Source organism: Balaenoptera ricei, chromosome 1 (genome assembly GCF_028023285.1).
Source record: "Balaenoptera ricei isolate mBalRic1 chromosome 1, mBalRic1.hap2, whole genome shotgun sequence".
Lineage (NCBI taxonomy): Eukaryota > Metazoa > Chordata > Mammalia > Artiodactyla > Balaenopteridae > Balaenoptera > Balaenoptera ricei.
The window spans coordinates 44592799-44611762 of record NC_082639.1 but is presented as its reverse complement, the minus strand read 5'-3'; the positions used below and the strand labels follow the sequence as shown (position 1 = coordinate 44611762).

Here is an 18964-nt window from a genome sequence, read left to right as displayed (position 1 = left end):
ACCTCCAGAGACCCTCTCAGGTTCTCAGCACTCGGAAGAGGGCACTGCCTGTGATAATCATTCCCCAAAGTTCTCAGAGGACCCGGTGTCAACTGCTTGATGTCACACGGACACACAGTGCCAGGGGCATTTCTCTAAACCTGGCAAGGGGCCCAAGGCTGGTCCAGGAGACTTTTCCTCCGGGAGCCCACAGTGGGTGCTCATGGTCATCAGAGCTCACAAGTCACCCCTTTTCACAACTAGTCTAGAGTTCCACCCTGGCTTAACATCACACATACACACCAGCAAACCTGCACCCAGGCCAGGCCAGGCCCTGGGCTCTGAGGGCCTAGAACTGAGCCAGAGTCAGCCTTTCCCTGGAGGAGCTCACAGTCTGCTGGGGCAGGTGGTCACAAAACAGGCGATGCCATCACAGAGGAATGCTAATTATTGGAATATATTGAATACTTGCTATGTACCAGGCACTATTCTAAACCTAGATCAACGCTCACAATAAACCATCATTATCCCCATTTTATCCTCCAGTGGAAACTGAGGCGCACAGAGGCTGAGGAACTTGCCCAAGGCTCCCAGCTAGTGAGGGCTGCGTGCAGGAGCCTCCGGGAGCTGCCTGGCCTAGTCAGCGGGCTCAGGAGGCCCTCAGAGGGAGGAAGTACCTGAGTGGAGACTAGAGAGATGGGTAGCGGCCGCAGGAGAGGATCGGAAAGTAAAGCAGGGAGGGCAGGGGCAAGGGGACTGGGTTCCTTCAGTGTTCACTGCTTCGCTCAGCACGTGTTCCCGCCAGCCTGCCCTGCGCCAGAGCTGGGCTGGGCCATGGGGGTTCAGGGCTGAGCGTGCCGGCAGAGTGCCCTGTAAGAAACTGGGAAGCACAGGGTGCCCTGGGGAGGTAGGTGAGATCACCGTATCAGGGAAGACTTCCCAGAGGAAGGATGTCTGAGCTGACCTTGGAAAGGGCAAGTGGAAATTGGTTGGGCTGGGCAGGTATGTGAGGGGTTGGGGGTGGGGTGGTGGGTAGAGAGTACCAGGCTAAAGGAACAACCAGCACAAAGATGGTGCAAAGAGCAGCAGGGAGAACGGGGTGGCTGGAGAGGCGCCAGTGAGGAGGAAGAGAGTGACCCAAGGCCTTGAAGGAGTGTGGACAGTTCCTGAGGGCGAAGGGGAGCCACCAAGGACTTCAAACAGCGAGGGGCCCCCAGCAGTCTCAGCAGCCTGTCCGCGCCCCACAGCGAAGTGTGCAGGCAGCGGTGGGTGCCTCCCGGTGTTATATAGGGTCACGATACCCACCTCAGGGGTTGGCGTGAGAACAGGTGAGGGTCAGTAGTGGCCTTTTTCTCCCTCCCTTCCCCGCCGCCTGCAAGTGGAGGGATTACCAGATGGAAACAGGCTGGGCCCAGGAACCAGCCGGCTCCCCAATCACATCAATCTCTTGAACCATAATCCCGGGCCCTGGGGGCAGGGCGGGGGGGCAGGCCAGATGGCTTAGGAGGGAGTCCCAGACTTCTGGGCTTCCTGAGGCTCTTTGCCAGGGCCCTCGAGGATGTGGGGGACTCCCAGGAGCACCCGGCCATCATGGGAGTCACAGAGGCAAGGTTACCTATTCTCCTCTCACCATAAATCACAGAGCCTGAAGGAGCATTTGAAGTCATCCTCATGGAATCTCCCACTCAGTCTGGAAGCCTTGATCTAGCCTTCCAACAGGTGGCCACCCAGCCTCCATTTGGATACCTCCAAAGATGGGGAGCTCACCACCACAAATCTGAGGGCTGTAGCCACGGGGCAGGTCATGAACTCCGAGAGTTGAACTAAAGAGGCATTACATGGGCTGAATCACATTAAAATCATGGTTAGCCAAAACCAGAAGGCCTTTTCTTCCACAGGAGTTAAACCAGGTCTGTACCACGGAGAGTCACTGTGGGAGAAGGGAAACCCCACAGGGCTGAATCCCTGTTCCAGTCTTAACTTCACAACTAGGCAGCTTGGCCAGTTAGCTCCACCCCCTGAGCTTTATTTTCCTTATCTGTAACTCAAGCTGCACAACCCAAGAAGGCAGTCGCTAGTCATAAGTGACTACTGAACCCTTGAAATGTGGCTAGTGCAATGGAGCAAACTGAACTTTTTGTTTTTAATTAATTTAAATTAAAATTTTAAACCAGAAGTTGTTTTTCTAAGCATTCTTATGTTGATTACACATTGAAATGATAATAATTTGGATATACTGGGTTAAAGTATTATTAAAGTTAATTTTACCAAAAATGAACTTCACCTGTTTCTTTTGACTTTTTTTTTTTTTTTACTGTGACTACTAGAAAGTTTAACATTACAGTGACTCACATTATCATCCTACTGGGCAGCACCGACAGAACATTAAGGGTCAAATGAGGTGGATGTTCAGGTGTTTGGGGACAGTTAAGCTCCAGATGAATTACGGTTTCTGTGGCTGCTGGTACTTGAGGGGTTGTGGTTTTCATCAGACAAGCAAGACATGCTTATTCTAGAAATAATAGAGAATGTGGAAAAACATTAAAAACAAACCAAGAATTGCCCATCATCCTACCACCCAAAGACAGCTACTGTTAAACTTTAGTTTTTCCCCTGTGCACGTCCATGTGACCTAACACTCCCTGCAGACCTCACCACCCCGGCTTGTAGGTTCTCAGAAAGGTCACTTTAACAGCTTGGCCCAAAAGTCTAGACCTCGAGGAGCCCCCTCCAGCCAAATGGCGGGCTGTCAAGGAAGTCACTTGAACTTCCTTTCCTGTGACTGTGAGTTCCAGGAGTGGCCGCTGTCTCACGTGGAATCCAGGCCCTCCCCGCACTTAGCTCCCGTTCTCCTCGGCCTCTGCCATCACCTGCGGTCACCCTGGCACTGCCGGCACCGGCCTGGGGAGGGGAGGGTCTGCTCTGTCTACTGTCAGCAGTTCCTGCCCAACCGCTGTCACCTCTGCTGCTCCCCTTTCTCTTCAGCCAGTAGAAAAACCCTTTCCATTCTGCGGGCGGGAGCGAGGTTCCACAGCGGAACTGCTTGTGTCCCGGGTGATGGAATTCTTTCCACTTTATTCATCAGCCCTCTCCCTTCCAGAGCCCCTGTGTCAGGGGTCCGCTCCTGCTATATCTAGAACCTGCACTCCCTTCCTTAGCACATCCGGTCTGTCCCTGAGCTGGCACCACCCCCATGTTAGACCTCTTCCTCCTCAGGGTGGCCTTCTGAGGAGCCCTTTGCCCCTTTCTGAGATCTGATTTTCATCTGCACCCCTCTCCTGCACAATCCCTCAAGCATGTCTATGTTTATCTGGACCACAAACCTCGAGGGGGGTCTGTGTCACAGGAGCTCCAGGGCACCCTGCAGAGCTGCAAACTATCTTGTACTCTGCTTTCTCCACTTGACATAAAATAGGAACATCTTTCCAATGACACCATCACTTCTAATGGCTACTTAGAACCCCACTGCCTGGATATGCTGTAACTTTTAACCTAATCTGCCTTGATGATTGAAGTTGCTTCCAGCTTTTTGCTCTTACAAATACTACTTCAGTGACCCTCCCTATATACTTTGTTTACTTTGATATTCTCAGATCTAAGGAATTCTTAGTTCTCCCTTCTCAGACATCCAGCAAATTCTGCTAGATGTGTTGTGTTGGACCCCACTCTCCCCTGTGTCCCTCTTGGCCTGGCACTCAAGGCCACTCCTACTCTTGAGCTCAGTCCATCTTTTCTGCCCCATATCTCACTCTACCTCAAATATAACCTGAGCTCTGACCACATTAAACACCACAGTGTCCCCACACTTCCCAGCCTCCCTGTTGTCTTCTGGTGTCCCACTGCCTGGCACGTCTGCTCCATCTCCAAATCTGCCTCATCTTCCATTGCCCCTTCCTCCGCGTAGCCCTTCCTGATTCTCCTAGCTAGAAGTGATCCCTCACTCCTCTGATTAAAGATAGTACGTCCTTGTTCCCTCCCTTGTGGTACTGATGCAAACACCTTGACCCCTGGTTACTTGAGTCCACTTCTGTCCTGAGTGTCCATTTCCATCTTCTTCCCAACCCCCCCTGCCAGACCAGGAGTTACTTGAGGTCAGGGACTGATTTCTGATTTCTTTCTGTGGGCACAGGGCATGGCACAGAGTGGGCACGTGCTAAAGGATTGAATAACTACATGGATGAAGGAGGACAGGCCTGGAGCTGGGGAATGAGTTCCGGTCCAGCTGGCCACTAGTGTCCTGTGTGACCTCGAGCAGGGCCTCCTCTCAGGGCCATGGCTTCCCTGTGGCCTGAAGTAGTTGGACTTGGCTGTGAGGAGATTCTGTTATGGTCAGAGGCCTGTTTGGCCCTGGGCCGAGGTGCTGGCCCTTGTCTGGGGATAATCTCTCTCATGGATGATGTTGCAGGGTGGCCCCCCATTTCTCCTGGCCACACAATCTCATTATGAGCCCTTCAGGATTTGTATCTAAGACCCACCCTAAGCCCATCACTAACATATGGTGTCCTGGCAGATAGGCATGAATGGAGGTTGTAAACATTGACTCATTCATTCATTCATTCACTCCTTCATTCAGCAAACTACACTCCAGCAGTGTAGTTTGGTTCTGGCTCTGTGGACCCAGCATTGAATCAGACCCAGGCCCAGCCCTGGCGGTGCTTCCAGTAAATAGTCAACAGTTCAGTGAGGTGGGGCTGGGACAGAGGGCAGCACAGGGGCCATGGGAGCCCAGAGAAGGGGCCTTACCCCTGCCTGATGGTCAGGGAAGGCTTCCTGGAGGAGGGGACCCTTTAACTGTGTCTTAAAAGAGGAGTGAGGCTTTGCTACAGCAAGCAGGGAAGAGCAGGGTGCTCACAGGCAGCGGTTACCGTGGGGTGCAGGAGAGGCTTCTGCGCTCAGCCCTGATGCTAGATGTAGCCTAATGATAAGAGGAGGTGGATGGGGAGGGATTATCTGCTCTTGTTTACATGATTAAAACCAGACAAATACTTCCTTTATCTGAAAGAATGAAAAGGCTTTGGGGAAAAATCCTTTTGGCAGCAAAGTGCAAGCATCTCCTTAACTAACCTCTCACTCCCCACCTGCCCCCATCCCCCATCCCCAGCCAAACAGCCACGAGAAAAAAAGCTCCAAGGCTGACTTGCTCTGGTGGGCAGAGAGCCAGGGTCAGGGCAGGCGGGGAGTGGGGAGGAGCCAAGAGGAGAGAGACCCACAAGCCTCTCCATACAGTCTCCCGAGAGGAGAGTCTGGGCCGGGGCACTAACCCAAGATGGCCACAGGGTGGCACCTCTCAAGGAAAATCTAACCATGGCCCCATTTTTTTTTTTTTTTTTTTTAATTTTTATTTATTTATTTTTTATTTTTGGCTGTGTTGGGTCTTCATTTCTGTGCGAGGGCTTTCTCTAGTTGCGGCAAGCGGGGGCCACTCTTCATCGCGGTGCGCAGGCCTCTCACTATCGCGGCCTCTCTTGTTGCAGAGTATGGGCTCCAGACACGCAGGCTCAGTAGTTGTGGCTCATGGGCCTAGTTGCTCCGCGGCATGTGGGATCTTCCCAGACCAGGGCTCGAACCCGTGTCCCCTGCATTGGCAGACAGATTCTCAACCACTGCGCCACCAGGGAAGCCCATGGCCCCATTTTTTAGATGCAGATCCTGAGGCCTAAAGATGGGGGAGTGACTTGCTTGCCTGGGTCACATAGCCAATGGGCAGAACTGGGACTAGGACCCAGGTCACCAAGTCCCAGCCCAGGGCTCTAACTCACTCACTCATTCACTCTCACTCATTAGTTCATTCAAAAGCCTGCAGTAACCACCTGCTTGGTGGCAGGACAGAGAGCTCATGCTGGGCACGAGGGGCCCACAGAGAAGTCAGATCTACTCCTCTTCTCACATGTCCTCAGTCTGATGAGAGAGACAGACAGTGACAGTGACAACCAGGGTCATGACAGAGGAGGCCGGGAGCTGTGGGACCCCCAGAATGGGCTCCTAAAAGATTTCACCCAAGAGGAGGCACTGAGCTTGGTCTTACCTGCTGGGTAGGATTTGGGCAAGTGAAAGGAGGTACTAAGAGGACACCAAACATGGAAAGGTCTAGAGGTGTGAACGGGCTGGGCTGATGACACTGGGCAAGGGGGAGAGAGCAGAGCAGAGCATAGAGAGGCTGGACGGAGCCTCGGGGACTGGATTAGTTGGGGGAATCCCTACGCCTGCCCATTCCCTGGGATGCTGTGAGGGTGCTAGGCAGAGCCAGGAGGGGGCGAGAGTGGGTACGCCTGAGTGCCTGGCCTGCCCACCCACAGACGCTGACCCCTATCGCTCTCCCAGCTTGATGTCCGGCCTCGCCTCTCTGGATGCCAAGACCTCCAGCCGCCTGGGCATCCTCACTGTAGCGTACTACCTGTGGACCACCTTCGTGGCAGTCATCGTGGGCATCGTCATGGTCTCCATCATCCACCCGGGCAGCGCGGCCCAGAAGGAGACGACGGAGCATAGTGGGAAGCCCATCATGAGCTCAGCAGACCCCCTGCTGGACCTCATTCGGTAACTCCTGCCGCCGGCACCCTGCTTGGGAGCGCCATGCCTGGGCTGGGGCTGCTGACCTCACAGGCCCAGCCCCGCATGTCACCCAGGGGGCAGAAGAGGGTGTGGGGATGGGGTGCTCGGGGTCTGCTCTTGATCACTAGTGGTAACAAGGGGGGCAGCCACAGAGGCCACTCTCTGCCCCCTCAGCCCCCGTGCCTCCTGCTGGGCTCACACTGAACTGTCCGCCCCCATCAAGATGCGATGAGTGGGAGGGCACAGGGGACACAGGAAGGGCATTCCCGAAGAAGGCAACAGCTGTGCAAAGGTCCTGAGCTGGGAGGTAGTATTATGGGGAGAAGTTATGGCCCATTCAGTGTGACTGGAGCTTGAGATGTGAGCAGGGAGTGGACAGTCATTGCTGGAGAAGTCGGTTGGGGCCAGACCATGAAGAGCATTGGGAATCAGGGCCCAAATTGCATTTTATCCTAAAGGCCCCAGGAAATGGGTTTTAAACCTAGGAGTGGCATGATCCAACTCAGAAGGCTCCCTGTGTCCGCCAGAGTGCTGGTGGACTGGAGTTGGGGCGCATGGCGGGCGGGGAAGGCAGAGGCAGGGACTGGGCCAGGGTGGTAGCCATGGGCCTGGGGGAAGAGGGAAGACTGAAGGCTGCTCAGGAGGTAAAATCAGTCCGCAAGAGACGGTGAGAAGGGGGGAGGGGTGGAGGCGGTGGGAGTCTGATTGAAAGGGCATGAAGGTCTCTGGCCTGAGCACCTGAGTGGACAGCAGTGTGGTCACAGGGCCAGAGGACAGTGCTGGAGCAGGTGCGGACCTCCTGAGGGAGGCGTCAGCTGATGGTTGGCTGGGGGATCTGAATCCTGTGGGGAAGTCTGAGCGGGAGGTGGAGGTTGGGAGAGCAGGAGGTGGAGGTGTTAGGGAGGCCCTGATGGCAGAGGGGTCTCCCAGGACAGTGTGGGTGAGGACAGCAGGGCTGGGAGAGAGCTCAGGGAAGCACCCCATTGGAAACAGTTTATTGGGCTCAATAGGGTGCCCCATTAAACTTGCTCTGTGGGCTCCTTCTGGTCCCTCCCACTTTCTCACCAATTTCAGATATAAGAAATCCAGTCCAGTCTAACAGTAAAACTCCAGACTCATCCAGTTTAAAGCGAATCCTGTCCTAGCCTTTTGCATCTGATTCAGACGTGGAAAGCTGGAGTGGGAAGAAGGTCCTAGCAGGTTTTTCTCTCTTTCTTGCTCTATCTACTCCCCTGTTGCTAGCCCTGGGGGGGGGAGGGGGGCGCAGTGAAGAGGGAGAGGGACTGAGCTAGAAAGGTGCTCCTTTATGGTAGTGGGGTAGCTGCTCCCTGCTTGTTTTTCTTCAGCGGAGCTTTTGTGGGCTCTTTGGGGCCCCTCCTGTCACTGGTGTCTCTCACCTGCTATTCCCTTGATTCAGGCACTCCCTGCACCATCTGGCTGCTCGCAGTGCCCTCCTCAGGCCTGACCTCTGCTCAGCTCCTCTGCTGGGGACATCTCACCGCCCCCCGCCCTGGTGATCCTCTTAGGCAGTGTCCCTTCTACAAGGTCCGCATTGGCCCGTGAAAAACACACACATCCTTGCTGGAAAGGCAGCCCCTTCCCGAGGCCTTTGGACATGAGTCAGGCACCAGCCCCTACGTACCTCAAATCTTAGGGGACACCGCCAAGGTCTTTGAGTAGTTCTCTTGGCTTCAAGTTAGGGAGAAGCACTCCTCTCGTCCTCAGCATACAATCCCTCTCTCTCCCTTTCCCTTTCTCTTGAAAAACCCTCACCCTCTGCATCAGTTAGCTGTTGCTGCGTGACGAACCATCTGAAGACCTAGTGCCTTAAGACAACAACCATAAGTCTACAGGTCAGCTGGAAGTTTCTGCTGACTTGGACTGGGCTTAGCTGAGCTTGCTCATGTGTCTGCAGGCAGCTGGCTCTCAACTGGGGAAGAGCTGCTCCAGGATGATCTTGACTGAGATAATCCAGCTGGGCTCCTCGTGGTCCCTCATCTTCCCATAGGCCAGCCTGCACTTATTTCACGGTGGTGAGAGGGTTCCAAGAGAGAGCTAGCCTGGGCGTGTTCTTACGAGGAAGGTAGAAGAACAAGAGAGGCAAAAAGAAACATACAAGTATTTTTCCAAGTCTCTGCTTTTGTCAAGTCTGCTAACATCCTATTGGCCAAAGCAAGCCATGTGGCCACGCCCAGACTCAGGGTGGGAAGGGTTGGCAATGTGACAAGGCAAAGGCATCCACGAATGAGGGCCTTCAGTGCAATCAAGCTACCACTCCCTCCATTTTCTCCATTCTCCAGGTTCTTTTCATCCTTTGAGATGTGTGATGAACTAAAGATCACAAAAATACCTGCAGTTTTGTTCCTGTTGTGTGGTTCTCACCCACAGGGTCAAGAGCCAGAGAGACCCAGGCAAGGTCTGTTGTATCTACACTTACTTGCCTGGTGATTTCATCTAGTACCATGGCGTTGTACACCTTCTGTACACTGACGCTGCTGAATTTTGTTTCCAGTGGAAACCTCTCACCGGCACTCCAGATTCTTACATACACTTGTCTAAAGGCATCTCAAAATTAGCACATCCAAAGCTAAACTCTTGATTTTCCCCATAGATCTGTCCTTTCCTCCATCCTGCCCATCTTAGTCTGATGCCTCTCTTATTCTCTCATATCCTGCATCCAGTTTGTCAGCAAATTCTGTCAGCTTCACCTTCAAAATAATATCTTAAACCTTGCCCCTTCTGTCCCCCTCTGCCACTCCCACCATCGCACAGACCACCATCACCTCTCACTAGAGGGTCCCGTATGGTCACCTGCTTTCTCTCTGTTTCCCTACAGTCTGTTCTCAGCACAACAGCCAGAGGGATCCTTTAAAAACCTGCCCACAACCTGTCACAGGTCGACAAAATCCACAGTGCTCACTATGGCCTACAGGCCCGTCATGATCCCCCCACCATGCACAGGTTAGCCTCTGACCTTTGCTCCAACTCTCCCTCCCCTCACTGCAGCCTGCTGGCCTCTGTGCACGCCTCCAAAGTGCTTAGGGTCCCGTCTGGGAGTTTTGTCCTCCTCGCTGCCTCTGCCTGGATGGCCCTTCCCTCCCTCCATTTACACCGCCGCCGTGTCACCTCTTCAGAGGGGCCTCCCAGCCTCCGTCACCCTCTCTCCTCATAGCTTGGATTACTACCTGACACTACCCTATCTGTGTATTTCTGTATTTCTTTTTCTGTCTCCCCCACTGGAATAAAATATGCTCTGGGAGGGCCAGCTCTTTAAAAAATCACCCCGCTGTATTCCGGAGCCTAGAACAGCAACTGCACGGCAGAGGTGCTGAGTGTCTGCTGATTGCATACGTGGGATGCAGGGGCATCGGTGACGCCGGGGTTTGAAGCCGCAGGAAGAAGCACCAGCACAGGGAAAGTGGCTGAGTGCGAGGCGCGAGGCCGGGGTGAGCCCCAGCCGCGCTGGAGGGCCGCTTCGAGCTGCTGGAGCAGGAGGAGAACCAGGAAAGCTGATATCCTGGAAGCCAAGGGAGGAGGAATTTTGAGAAGCTTCACGTCTAAGATCCACTATTTCTAAGATTGGGTGACTATGATTCATCATTTCTTGGATCCTCTGATTTGAAACAGCCTTTCCTTGTGGTGGAAGGATTGTTGGCGCTCGGGGAGCCCCCGCCCTCCCCAATGGCCTTCCCTGCTTGGGGGCTGAGGGCTCTGGATCCAACACACATGTCAGAGTCAAATGTTCCAGGAGGAGTTCCTGCTCTCAGTTGCTTTTCACGTGGTGAAAATTGATCCTTCTGGTTTGAGGTTTTTCCCCCAGTCGCTCTCAACCCTGAGCAAGTTGTTTTGCAAAGCTGGGTGGTTGGCCATCACCGTCACCGTTTCTTAGTCAGAGAGCAGAGCTGCAGGGGAGATCACATGCTTCCTCGCCTCACCTCTGTGTGGTCGCTGTGTGGCTGCAGGCAGGCCAGCCCTCTCCCCGGGCCTGCTTCCCCCGTGGGTTGCAAGATCCCTTCTAGCTCTGTGGTTCCGAAACACAAAGGCCTAGAGGCCAGCGAGGAGGCTTCTGGGCACGAGCAGAGGGTTCTGGAGGCGGGTTGGTTCTGGGAAGAGGTTGGAAGGACGGTGCAGAGCTCAACCTTGCAGACCTTGATCCCAGGCTGAGGGGGTGGCTCTTCCCCTCGAGAAGGGGGAGGCCGGCGGTGAGTTTGGGAAGGATGGATTGGAGCAGGGTAGCGTGGAGTGGGCAGGATGTGCCTGGAGGCATGGAGACGCCCTGGGAGCGGGTGCAGTCACTTTCGTTCCATTCAGCCCACTTTTATTAAGTAACTGCTCAGGGCAAAGACATTGTGCTGAGAGCTGGTGGGGAGGGAGAGGGGGAAAATACAGGTCCCTGCGTCCAGCTGTCAACCATCTTAGGACAGACAGACCGGAAGAGTGCCCTGGACAGCTAGCTACTCTCTGCAACCCTTTCTAGCTCTGACATTCTGAGAGGCTGTGCAGAAAATGAGGACACCAGCGATGAGGGTACCAGCGGCCCCCTCACCCTTGCTCTGGCCCAGAGCAGTTGCCTACCAACCAAGAACACAGAGGACCAGGGCAGGGAACTGGGAAATGGAGGCAGGTGTGCCTAAGGAAAAGTCAGAAGGATGAGGGGTCCAACCGAACAGGGAAGTAAGGCCCACTGCATCCTTCAGGGAGGGAAGATACACGTCCGTCTCTCAAAGATGATCCAGAGGAACACAATAGGCCATGTCCCTGGATGATTCTCCAAGACATGAGTTCATTTCCCAGGACTCCAAGCGGGGCTTCCAGAAGACTGATGTCTGCTCACAGAGCAGCCTCACAGAACAAACCCAAGCGGAACACCAGTCAGAGCTGGGCCCCTTCTTTATTTTCCAATCTTCCAAAAACACCAGAGAGATTAAGTAATGACTTGGGTCTATTTATAGCTCCCAGTTACCCCCTCAGGGATTGGATGAAGCTCTTGGGAGCTGTGCTTGGAAAGGAATAATTCCCACCTTTGGAGCTTGGATTGGGGATGGGGGTGAGTTTGGAACCGTCACAGTGGGAACTTACAAATAGTAAGTGAGGTGGACTGTGGCCTTGCCGCAAGAGATGTGTGGGGAGGCCCAGGGCAGAGTGTGTGTATACTTGATGGGCTTGGCTGCCAGTGTCTCCCAGGCACATTATGTCTGCATTTTACGTAACCATCACCAGGGACACAGGCCTCATGGGGCAAACAGGAAGGCTTCCCATGGGTCTTCAAAGCCAAAAGAAAATGGTGCATATTTTTTCATTTAATAATCAAATGTATACTTCTTTATTAAAATCTGAGGGTAAGTTCATCGATAATTAGTATGACCACATGTATTGGGAAATGCTTTTGGCTGCTACTTAACAGGAACCTGAAGCAGCAGAGGCTTAAGTAAGGTAAAGGCCTGCATTTTCTCCCAGATAAGCAGACCAGAGGTGGCAGCTCGTGGTCATCAGGAGCCCATGCTCCCTCCACCTTTGTGCTTTGCTGGGCTTATTAAGCACTTGGCTTTTATCATCAGTGTGTCTCATGGTTCAGTAAGGTTGCTGAAGCTCCAGCTATTATGTCCATGTTCTGGGCGGAAAGAAAAGAGCTGGAGGAAAGGACCAAAGGGTCCTGGCTGCATGGGCGTCTTTCAAAGCCTTTTCCAGGAAATGCCACCCAATGACTCCCACTTACATCGCATTGGCCACCCCTTTGGCAAGAGAGGCTGGGAAACAGGGCTTGATGGCAGGGCCTTCTTGGTCCCTGTAACATGCCTGGGTTTCTGTTAGTGAGTAAAGAGAGAGCATGGAGACTGGGTAGACAACTAGTCATCCTTGCTGCAGCACATAATTTAAATTATTGTCATTTTAAAGGAAGTTGTAGAGAGATGTATGTATGAGGTATAAGTTCCATTCGGTTTCTTATGTACGGCCTTTTGAACGCCCTTGGTTTCTGCTCATGCTAAAGCAGCCTTCCCTCTAAGTTTCATTAGAGAACCACTTTGTCACTCGAACCTACTGGAAGTGTACCCAGAAGACATTTTCAAACTGTTACCACGTGATGCAGTGTGGGCCTCCTCCATTCTGGTCAGGAGCGCCCAGGGCCGGTAAGCCATGCACTCTGGCAGGCTGTGTGCCTGGCGTGACTTTGGCTCTGTTTACTGTCCAAGGCCCTTGCAGGCAGCTATTATTCTGGTGGCAGAAATCTGCTTACCACTCATCGAAAAAAAGCCTCATGTGAGCTTCTGCGATCTCAGCTCCTGACCCTGCTTCTTCTCTCCCTTGTGACAAAGCTGAAATCAGTGGGGAAAGCCAAGACCATTCTCTACCAGTTTTCTGCCATGGTAGCTCATTCTAAGCCCTCTTCCTCCTGCCATATGCTAACCCTGAACCTGTCTTTTAGCAGCAGTGAAAAAAATTATAGTTTCTGCTTCCCAACAGTGGCTGCCAGGGTGTAAAGTTAAGAAAGAACGCACGCTTATATTCATGTGTGTAACTCCATGCATGTGTGAGGTGAGTCTCGCAAAAGGAGAGACTTGCCAAGAACAAGAGTGAGCGGGAAAGAGGGTCCAGGTAGAGGAGGCAGCGTGCGCATGAGGCGCATGGCCTGTTCAAGGAAGTGCCAGCACAGGAACAAAAATCCTTGTTAGCACCTCTGATTTAGGTTAGATTCCTAAAGCAGATTATAAAGGCAAAGACCCTCGCTGTGAACTGCAAATTGCTTTACACAGTTTGCTGCCAGAACCATGTGAGGGGACTCACCAAACATCCTCAGCAGTGTGTACTGTCATTTGAAAATTTCTTTAACAGTTCGATAGGTGAAAATGTCTTTTTCAGTGAAGCCGAACATTTTTTTTTTTTGATGAGGTTTTTTTTTTTTTGGCTGTGTTGGGTCTTCGTTGCTGCGCGCGGGCTTTCTCTAGTTGCGGCGAGCAGGGGGCTACTCTTTGTTGCGGTGCGCGGGCTTCTCATTGCGGTGGCTTCTCTTGTTGCCGAGCATGGGCTCTAGGCATGCAGGCTTCAGTAGTTGTGACACGTGAGCTCAGTAGCTGTGGCTCACGGGCTCTAGAGCGCAGGCTCAGTAGCTGTGACGCACGGGTTTAGTTGCTCCGCGGCATGTGGGATCTTCCCGGACCAGGGCTCGAACCCGTGTCCCCTGCATTGGCAGGCGGATTCTTAACCACTGCGCCACCCCGAACATTTTTTTAAAGCTTTTTTGGCTACTTATGTTTTTTTTCTTCTGCAAAGTGAATAACCTGGTCAGGACGTTCCATCATTTTTCTATTGAGGTATTAATGTTTCTGTGGTCCATTTATGTATGCAGCAAATATTTACTGAGTGCCTGTTACGTGCCGGGCACTCTTCCAGGTGCTGGGGACACGGCAGAAAACAAAACAGAGATCCCTGCCCTCCAGGGAGCTGATGTTCTGGCGAGAAAAGACAGACAGTGAACATGCAAACAAGGCCAAGATTTGTAAAAACTCTTTAAAGATTTAGGATGATAACACTTTGTTGTATAGTTTCCCCAGTTTGTCATTTGCTTTATTATTTTATTTGTATTGTAATCTGTCTTAGAGAGGTTCTTAATTTTTTTAGCTTTTGATTTTGGCATAATTTTAGATTTATAGAAAAGTTGCACAGATGGTAAAGAGAGTTCCCAGCTGTGCCCATCTTCCCCTGATGTTAGTGACTTACATCTAGCACATTTGTCAAAAGTAAGACATTAAATTAGTACACACTATTAACTAAATTGCTTCATTGGATTTCACCAGTTTTTCCACTAGTGTTCTTTTTTTCTATTCCAGAATCCAATGCAGGATACTAAGTTGCACTTAGGAAATTCTTAATTTTAATGAAGTAAGATCTATTGATTTTTTTTTTTTATTGCTTATTTTGTTCTTAGTGTCCTTCCATATCCTGAGACCTGATAAAACATTAACCTGTATTTCTTCTAGATTTTATGGTTTCATTTTTCAAATTATTTATTTCTTTAAGCCATCTGGGATTTATTTTGGTACAGTGTACATAAAGATCTAGTTTTTATTTTTCTGAATAGTTGGCTAGCTATGCAGTTCTCTAGAATGAGTCCTTCCTTTCTTCACTGATTTGTGAAGCAACTTCTATCAAATATGAAATACTTAGATGTCCCTGGTTCTGTCTCCAGGCTACAGGTTCCATTACATTGATTTTTCGATTGACGGCTCTGTCAGTATCTCACTGTTTTGACAGTTACATCTTTATAGTATGCTTTCATATCTGGTAGGACAAGACTTCCTCCTCCTTTAGCTTTATGAAAATTATATTAACGAGAATAATGATCCCATTTATGTGCCAGGTCCTGTGTTGGGAGCCACAGATAAGATATAAATGATCAAGTCCCGCCTTCAAGGAAGCCAGTCTGTGGGGGAAGCAATCACGTGACCAGTGCCATCCAGCAGCGTGCTGGAGCATAGTTGACCCACGGGGCAAGGGCCATGGAGTCCACCTGGAGCAGTCATAGAAGGCTTGGCCTCTGCTTGATTGGAGTAGGAATCAGCCAGAGAAGTAGGCGGTGCATTTCGGGCAGAAGGAACAGTGGTCAAAGGCCTGGAGCTGGAAAAGTATGCAGCGTGTTTTGGGAACCTTATGCAGATGGTGTTGGAGCTTTAAGGCCTGGGATGGGGGTGGTGGGAAGAAGTAAGACTGCATAGGGAGGTGGGGCAGGATCATAGAAGCCCTCCACTGCCAAGGGAAGTGTTCAGATGACCCCAAGGGCCCTCCTATCCTGGAATTCTTCAATTACTGACTCTCTTCCCAGGAATATGTTCCCAGCCAACCTGGTGGAAGCCACGTTCAAACAGGTGAGTGGGTCCCTGGGCGATGGAGGGGTGGGCAGGCAGGGCCAGCCTGGGCCCGGCTAGGGAATGACAGGCTTGCCCAGCCAGTCTCCCTGTCCCTGGGGTTGGGACGCTACAGGGAGAGGTGGTGGGAGGAACTGAATCCTTAGAGCCTCCTGTGGCCACACTCCTGCCCTGGGTTCCAACTTTTCACGAGGAAGAATTATGAGGGTGGAGGGAAGCCCCTGCTGAGTGCCTGCTCTGCCCTCGTTTACACCCGTGCTCGCACACGCCATCCCCTTCAGTCCTCATAATAACCCTGCCCTGGGGTAGGGCCAGCCCCTCTCCTGGACGAGGAATCTGAGGCTCAGGAGGGTTAAAGGATTTGCCCAAGGTTATACCACTAGTAAATGGCAGAGCTAGTAGGTGAACCCAGACCTGTCTGCGTCTAAGCCTGTTTTCTCTTTCTTTTTTAGAATAATCCTTTCCCCCTAATAAAAACAGTAATAACATTCACTGTAAAATATTAGGAAAATACTAAAAAATAGAAAGCAGAGGATAAAAATCACCTGTAGTTCCAGCACCTAGCAATAGCGATAGTAGAAGGTATGTTTCTAGTCTTTTTTTCTCTGTAGAAATGTTTTAAAAAATAAAATTAGGATCATAGTACATATATGGTGTGCATCTTGCTTTTTTTTCCCCACTCCCATTATATCATGGGCACTTTCCATGGTTATTAAATGTTTCTTAAAAATACAATATTTAGTGATGATGCAACTGTTTGGCTCTTGTAAGGCTGGGCTATAATTTATTTGCCCATTTCCCCTTTCAGTTGTTTTCCAAAACAAGAAATTATGGTAAACAACCTTGTACACCAATCTTTGTCTGCACTTCTAATAATTTCCCATTCTTTTCCCCTTCTAAAATGTCAGCCGGTTGGTTGACTCAGTCCAACAAGCATTTCCTGATCTTCTTCCCTGTGCTGGGGCCCTGTATTGGGCCTGGAGACACAGAGGAGGTGGCTGAGGGTTGCGGAAGAGGCTCCGAAATAAGGAGCTGTGAAACCCTGAGCTAATCACTGTATCTTTCCTAACCTCCTGGGTCTTCATCTGTGAAATGAGCCAGGTAGTGAAGGGCCCTGAATGCGAGGCTAGGGATTTTAGATATTATTCCAACAGTGACGTGGAATTATTGAAGATGTGAGAGAGAAAGAGAGAATATTGCTTTACTTCACTTCCCTGTCTGGAATGCCCTTTATCTTTTGGAAAACTCCTACCCATCCTTCAAGGCCCAGCACCCAGCACAGTGTGTTCAACATTGGGATGATGATTATGATGGTGATGGTGGTGGTGGTGGTGATAATAGCAGTACTGGTTACAGAAGGCTTACCCTGTGCCAGGCCCTGCTGTCAACACTTTACATATATTGTCTCATTTAACCTAATGAGGTAGATTAACTATTAAGACCCCATTTTACAGATGAGGGAACTGAAGCACAGATCCTGAGTGGTTCCCTTTTTCCCCCACTAGAAGACTTGCTTTATTGATACTGTAGTGTTGGGAGGATAGGAGCCCTTGTGTGGACTCCTAGTACCTGAGGAATGAGGGGAAAAGACTCAGGAATGCCCTGAGGGCTGAGGAGGAAAGGTAGGTGACTCAGCCACTCAGCTCTTCCCAGCTGGGGCCTCATCTCATCAAGAAAGCTCGGGACAAGCTGAGCTTTTCAAATAGAAAATCCAAGTTTCCATCAGTGGAAGGCAGGGCTGGCTGGCTGTTATGGATGGATAATGGATGGTTGAAAGGGGATAAACAGGTGAAAGGAGGATTATCCAAGTAGATTATCCAGGTAGGAGATGGATGGATGATTAGAGAGGGTGCCAGGTGGGTGTAATGAGGCATAGAAAGAAGAGGGAAGGCGGGATGGAGGGAGGTGTGGCTGGGTAGTGTATGGATGGATAAAGGAATCTCAGTCTTATTTTTGGTAAAATATTGATAATAATTGATAATAATCCCTGTCCTGCCTATGTCACAGGGTTATTGTCAATCAAATAGTTCATGAGTAGATACAAATGTGCTTCCAAGATGTTATTGTTATTGTTGTTGTTGATATTAATAACAACACTTGGACTCATTCGGGGTTGGGATGTCGCCCACCAGTACCGCACCAAGACCACCCCCGTTGTGAAGTCCCCCAAGGTGGCACCGGAGGAGGCCCCTCCTCGGCGGATCCTCATCTATGGGGTCCAGGAGGAGAATGGCTCTCGTGTGCAGAACTTCGCCCTGGACCTGACCCCACCCCCTGAGGTCGTTTACAAGTCGGAGCCTGGCACCAGCGACGGCATGAACGTGCTGGGCATCGTCATCTTCTCTGCCACCATGGGTATGTGCTGCCCACCCGCCCTGGCGTGCCCTGGAACCTGGCCCTCCTTGCATTTATCCCTCCCTGCATCCCTGCGTCCAGTAACCCGAATAGCCTGGAGTCTCCCCAGGGAGTGGCTCATGTCCCCATTCCACTACGGGGGCAGGGGGTGTCCCCAGCCCTCCCTCAAGTTGGAGCTGATGTTGCTCACTCGGAATTCCCCATCCCTGGGTGCTGTTTGCCTCCAGGGGTGTCGGCCCTCCCTATGAGAAGAGCATGCCTCTAGCCCCGTCCCAGCAGCTGTTTATTTAAAGCCCTCATTCCTCCCCTCCACCCTCAACCATGGGGCCTTCTCTCTGCAGACCTGTCTGTGCCATTTCTTGGGGCCCCCTGACCACACCCTTCCCTTTGCTACTCTTCTCTGGGTCCCCAAGGCCCACCACAGGCTACTTACCAGGAAGCTGGTAACGCTTAACTTGCACAGGCCCCTTTTGAGGCCTGTACCTTTTTTTCTTTTTTTAATTTTGTATTCTTTTTCTTGAAGAGGTTCGCAAACTGTGTAAGCTTCAGATCCCACAAAACCTCTGGACACGCCCCTGCCTGTGCGCCCATGGCCAGCCCCGCCAACGTACGCATACAACTTTCTCCCTTTTTTGGAGCCTAGGAAGTCCTAACCCCTCCACAGCAATCTAGCCTGTCAGTCCCACCTCGTCCTTCTAGGCCAGCCCAGGGGTCATCATGAGTCTCACTATAAAATCACATCAGCCCCCCGTCGCCCCAGCCCCAGACCTGGGAGGGCGTCTCTGGCTTCCGACTCCTCTGCAGGGTTTTCTTCTCAAGTGGAAAGCCTCCCCATCCTCCTGGTTTCTCACGCAAGGAATCTGGGGGTCATTTGCTACCCCACCTTCTGCCTCAGCCCACACCCAAATCCAGTCAGGCCTGCCTCTGAAATCTCTCTCCAGTCTGTGCATTTACCTTTGGCCCACCGCCCCAGCCAAGGCCATCGTCATGTCTCACCTGGTTTCTGCAAATGCCGCCTCAAGAGTTCCCTGTCCTGGTGTGTCCTCCTCACGGGGTCACTGAGTCCCCACGGAAAGCCTCCACTGGCTCCGCTGTACTCCGAGAGGGGTCCGGACACCGCGCGCGGCCCGCAGAGCCTGCAAGCTCCGGCCAGGCTGCCCCCTCTCGTCCTGCTCACTTCCCGCCGCCGCACTGCCGCCAGTTCCTGGAAGGCGCCT

General features: G+C 51.7%; 2 protein-coding genes across 3 annotated transcripts in view; one reads left to right on the top strand and one right to left on the bottom strand.

Annotated features, from left to right (window-relative positions):
- The window catches only part of SLC1A7 (solute carrier family 1 member 7), a 45730-nt gene that overhangs the window by 19165 nt on the left and 7601 nt on the right, over positions 1-18964 (top strand). The window contains exons 3-5 of one of the 2 annotated variants that reach the window (XM_059922689.1): positions 6301-6516; positions 15350-15392; positions 17525-17747. In XM_059922689.1, the coding sequence (XP_059778672.1) occupies positions 6301-6516; positions 15350-15392; positions 17525-17747 (482 nt within the window). The remainder of the gene's footprint in view (positions 1-6300; positions 6517-15349; positions 15393-17524; positions 17748-18964) is intronic. The other variant, XM_059922697.1, reaches the window with a different exon arrangement.
- The window catches only part of PODN (podocan), a 37260-nt gene continuing 33328 nt past the window's right edge, over positions 15033-18964 (bottom strand). The window contains exon 11 of the mRNA XM_059922654.1: positions 15033-15144. The gene's annotated coding sequence lies outside the window, so the exon portion shown is untranslated. The remainder of the gene's footprint in view (positions 15145-18964) is intronic.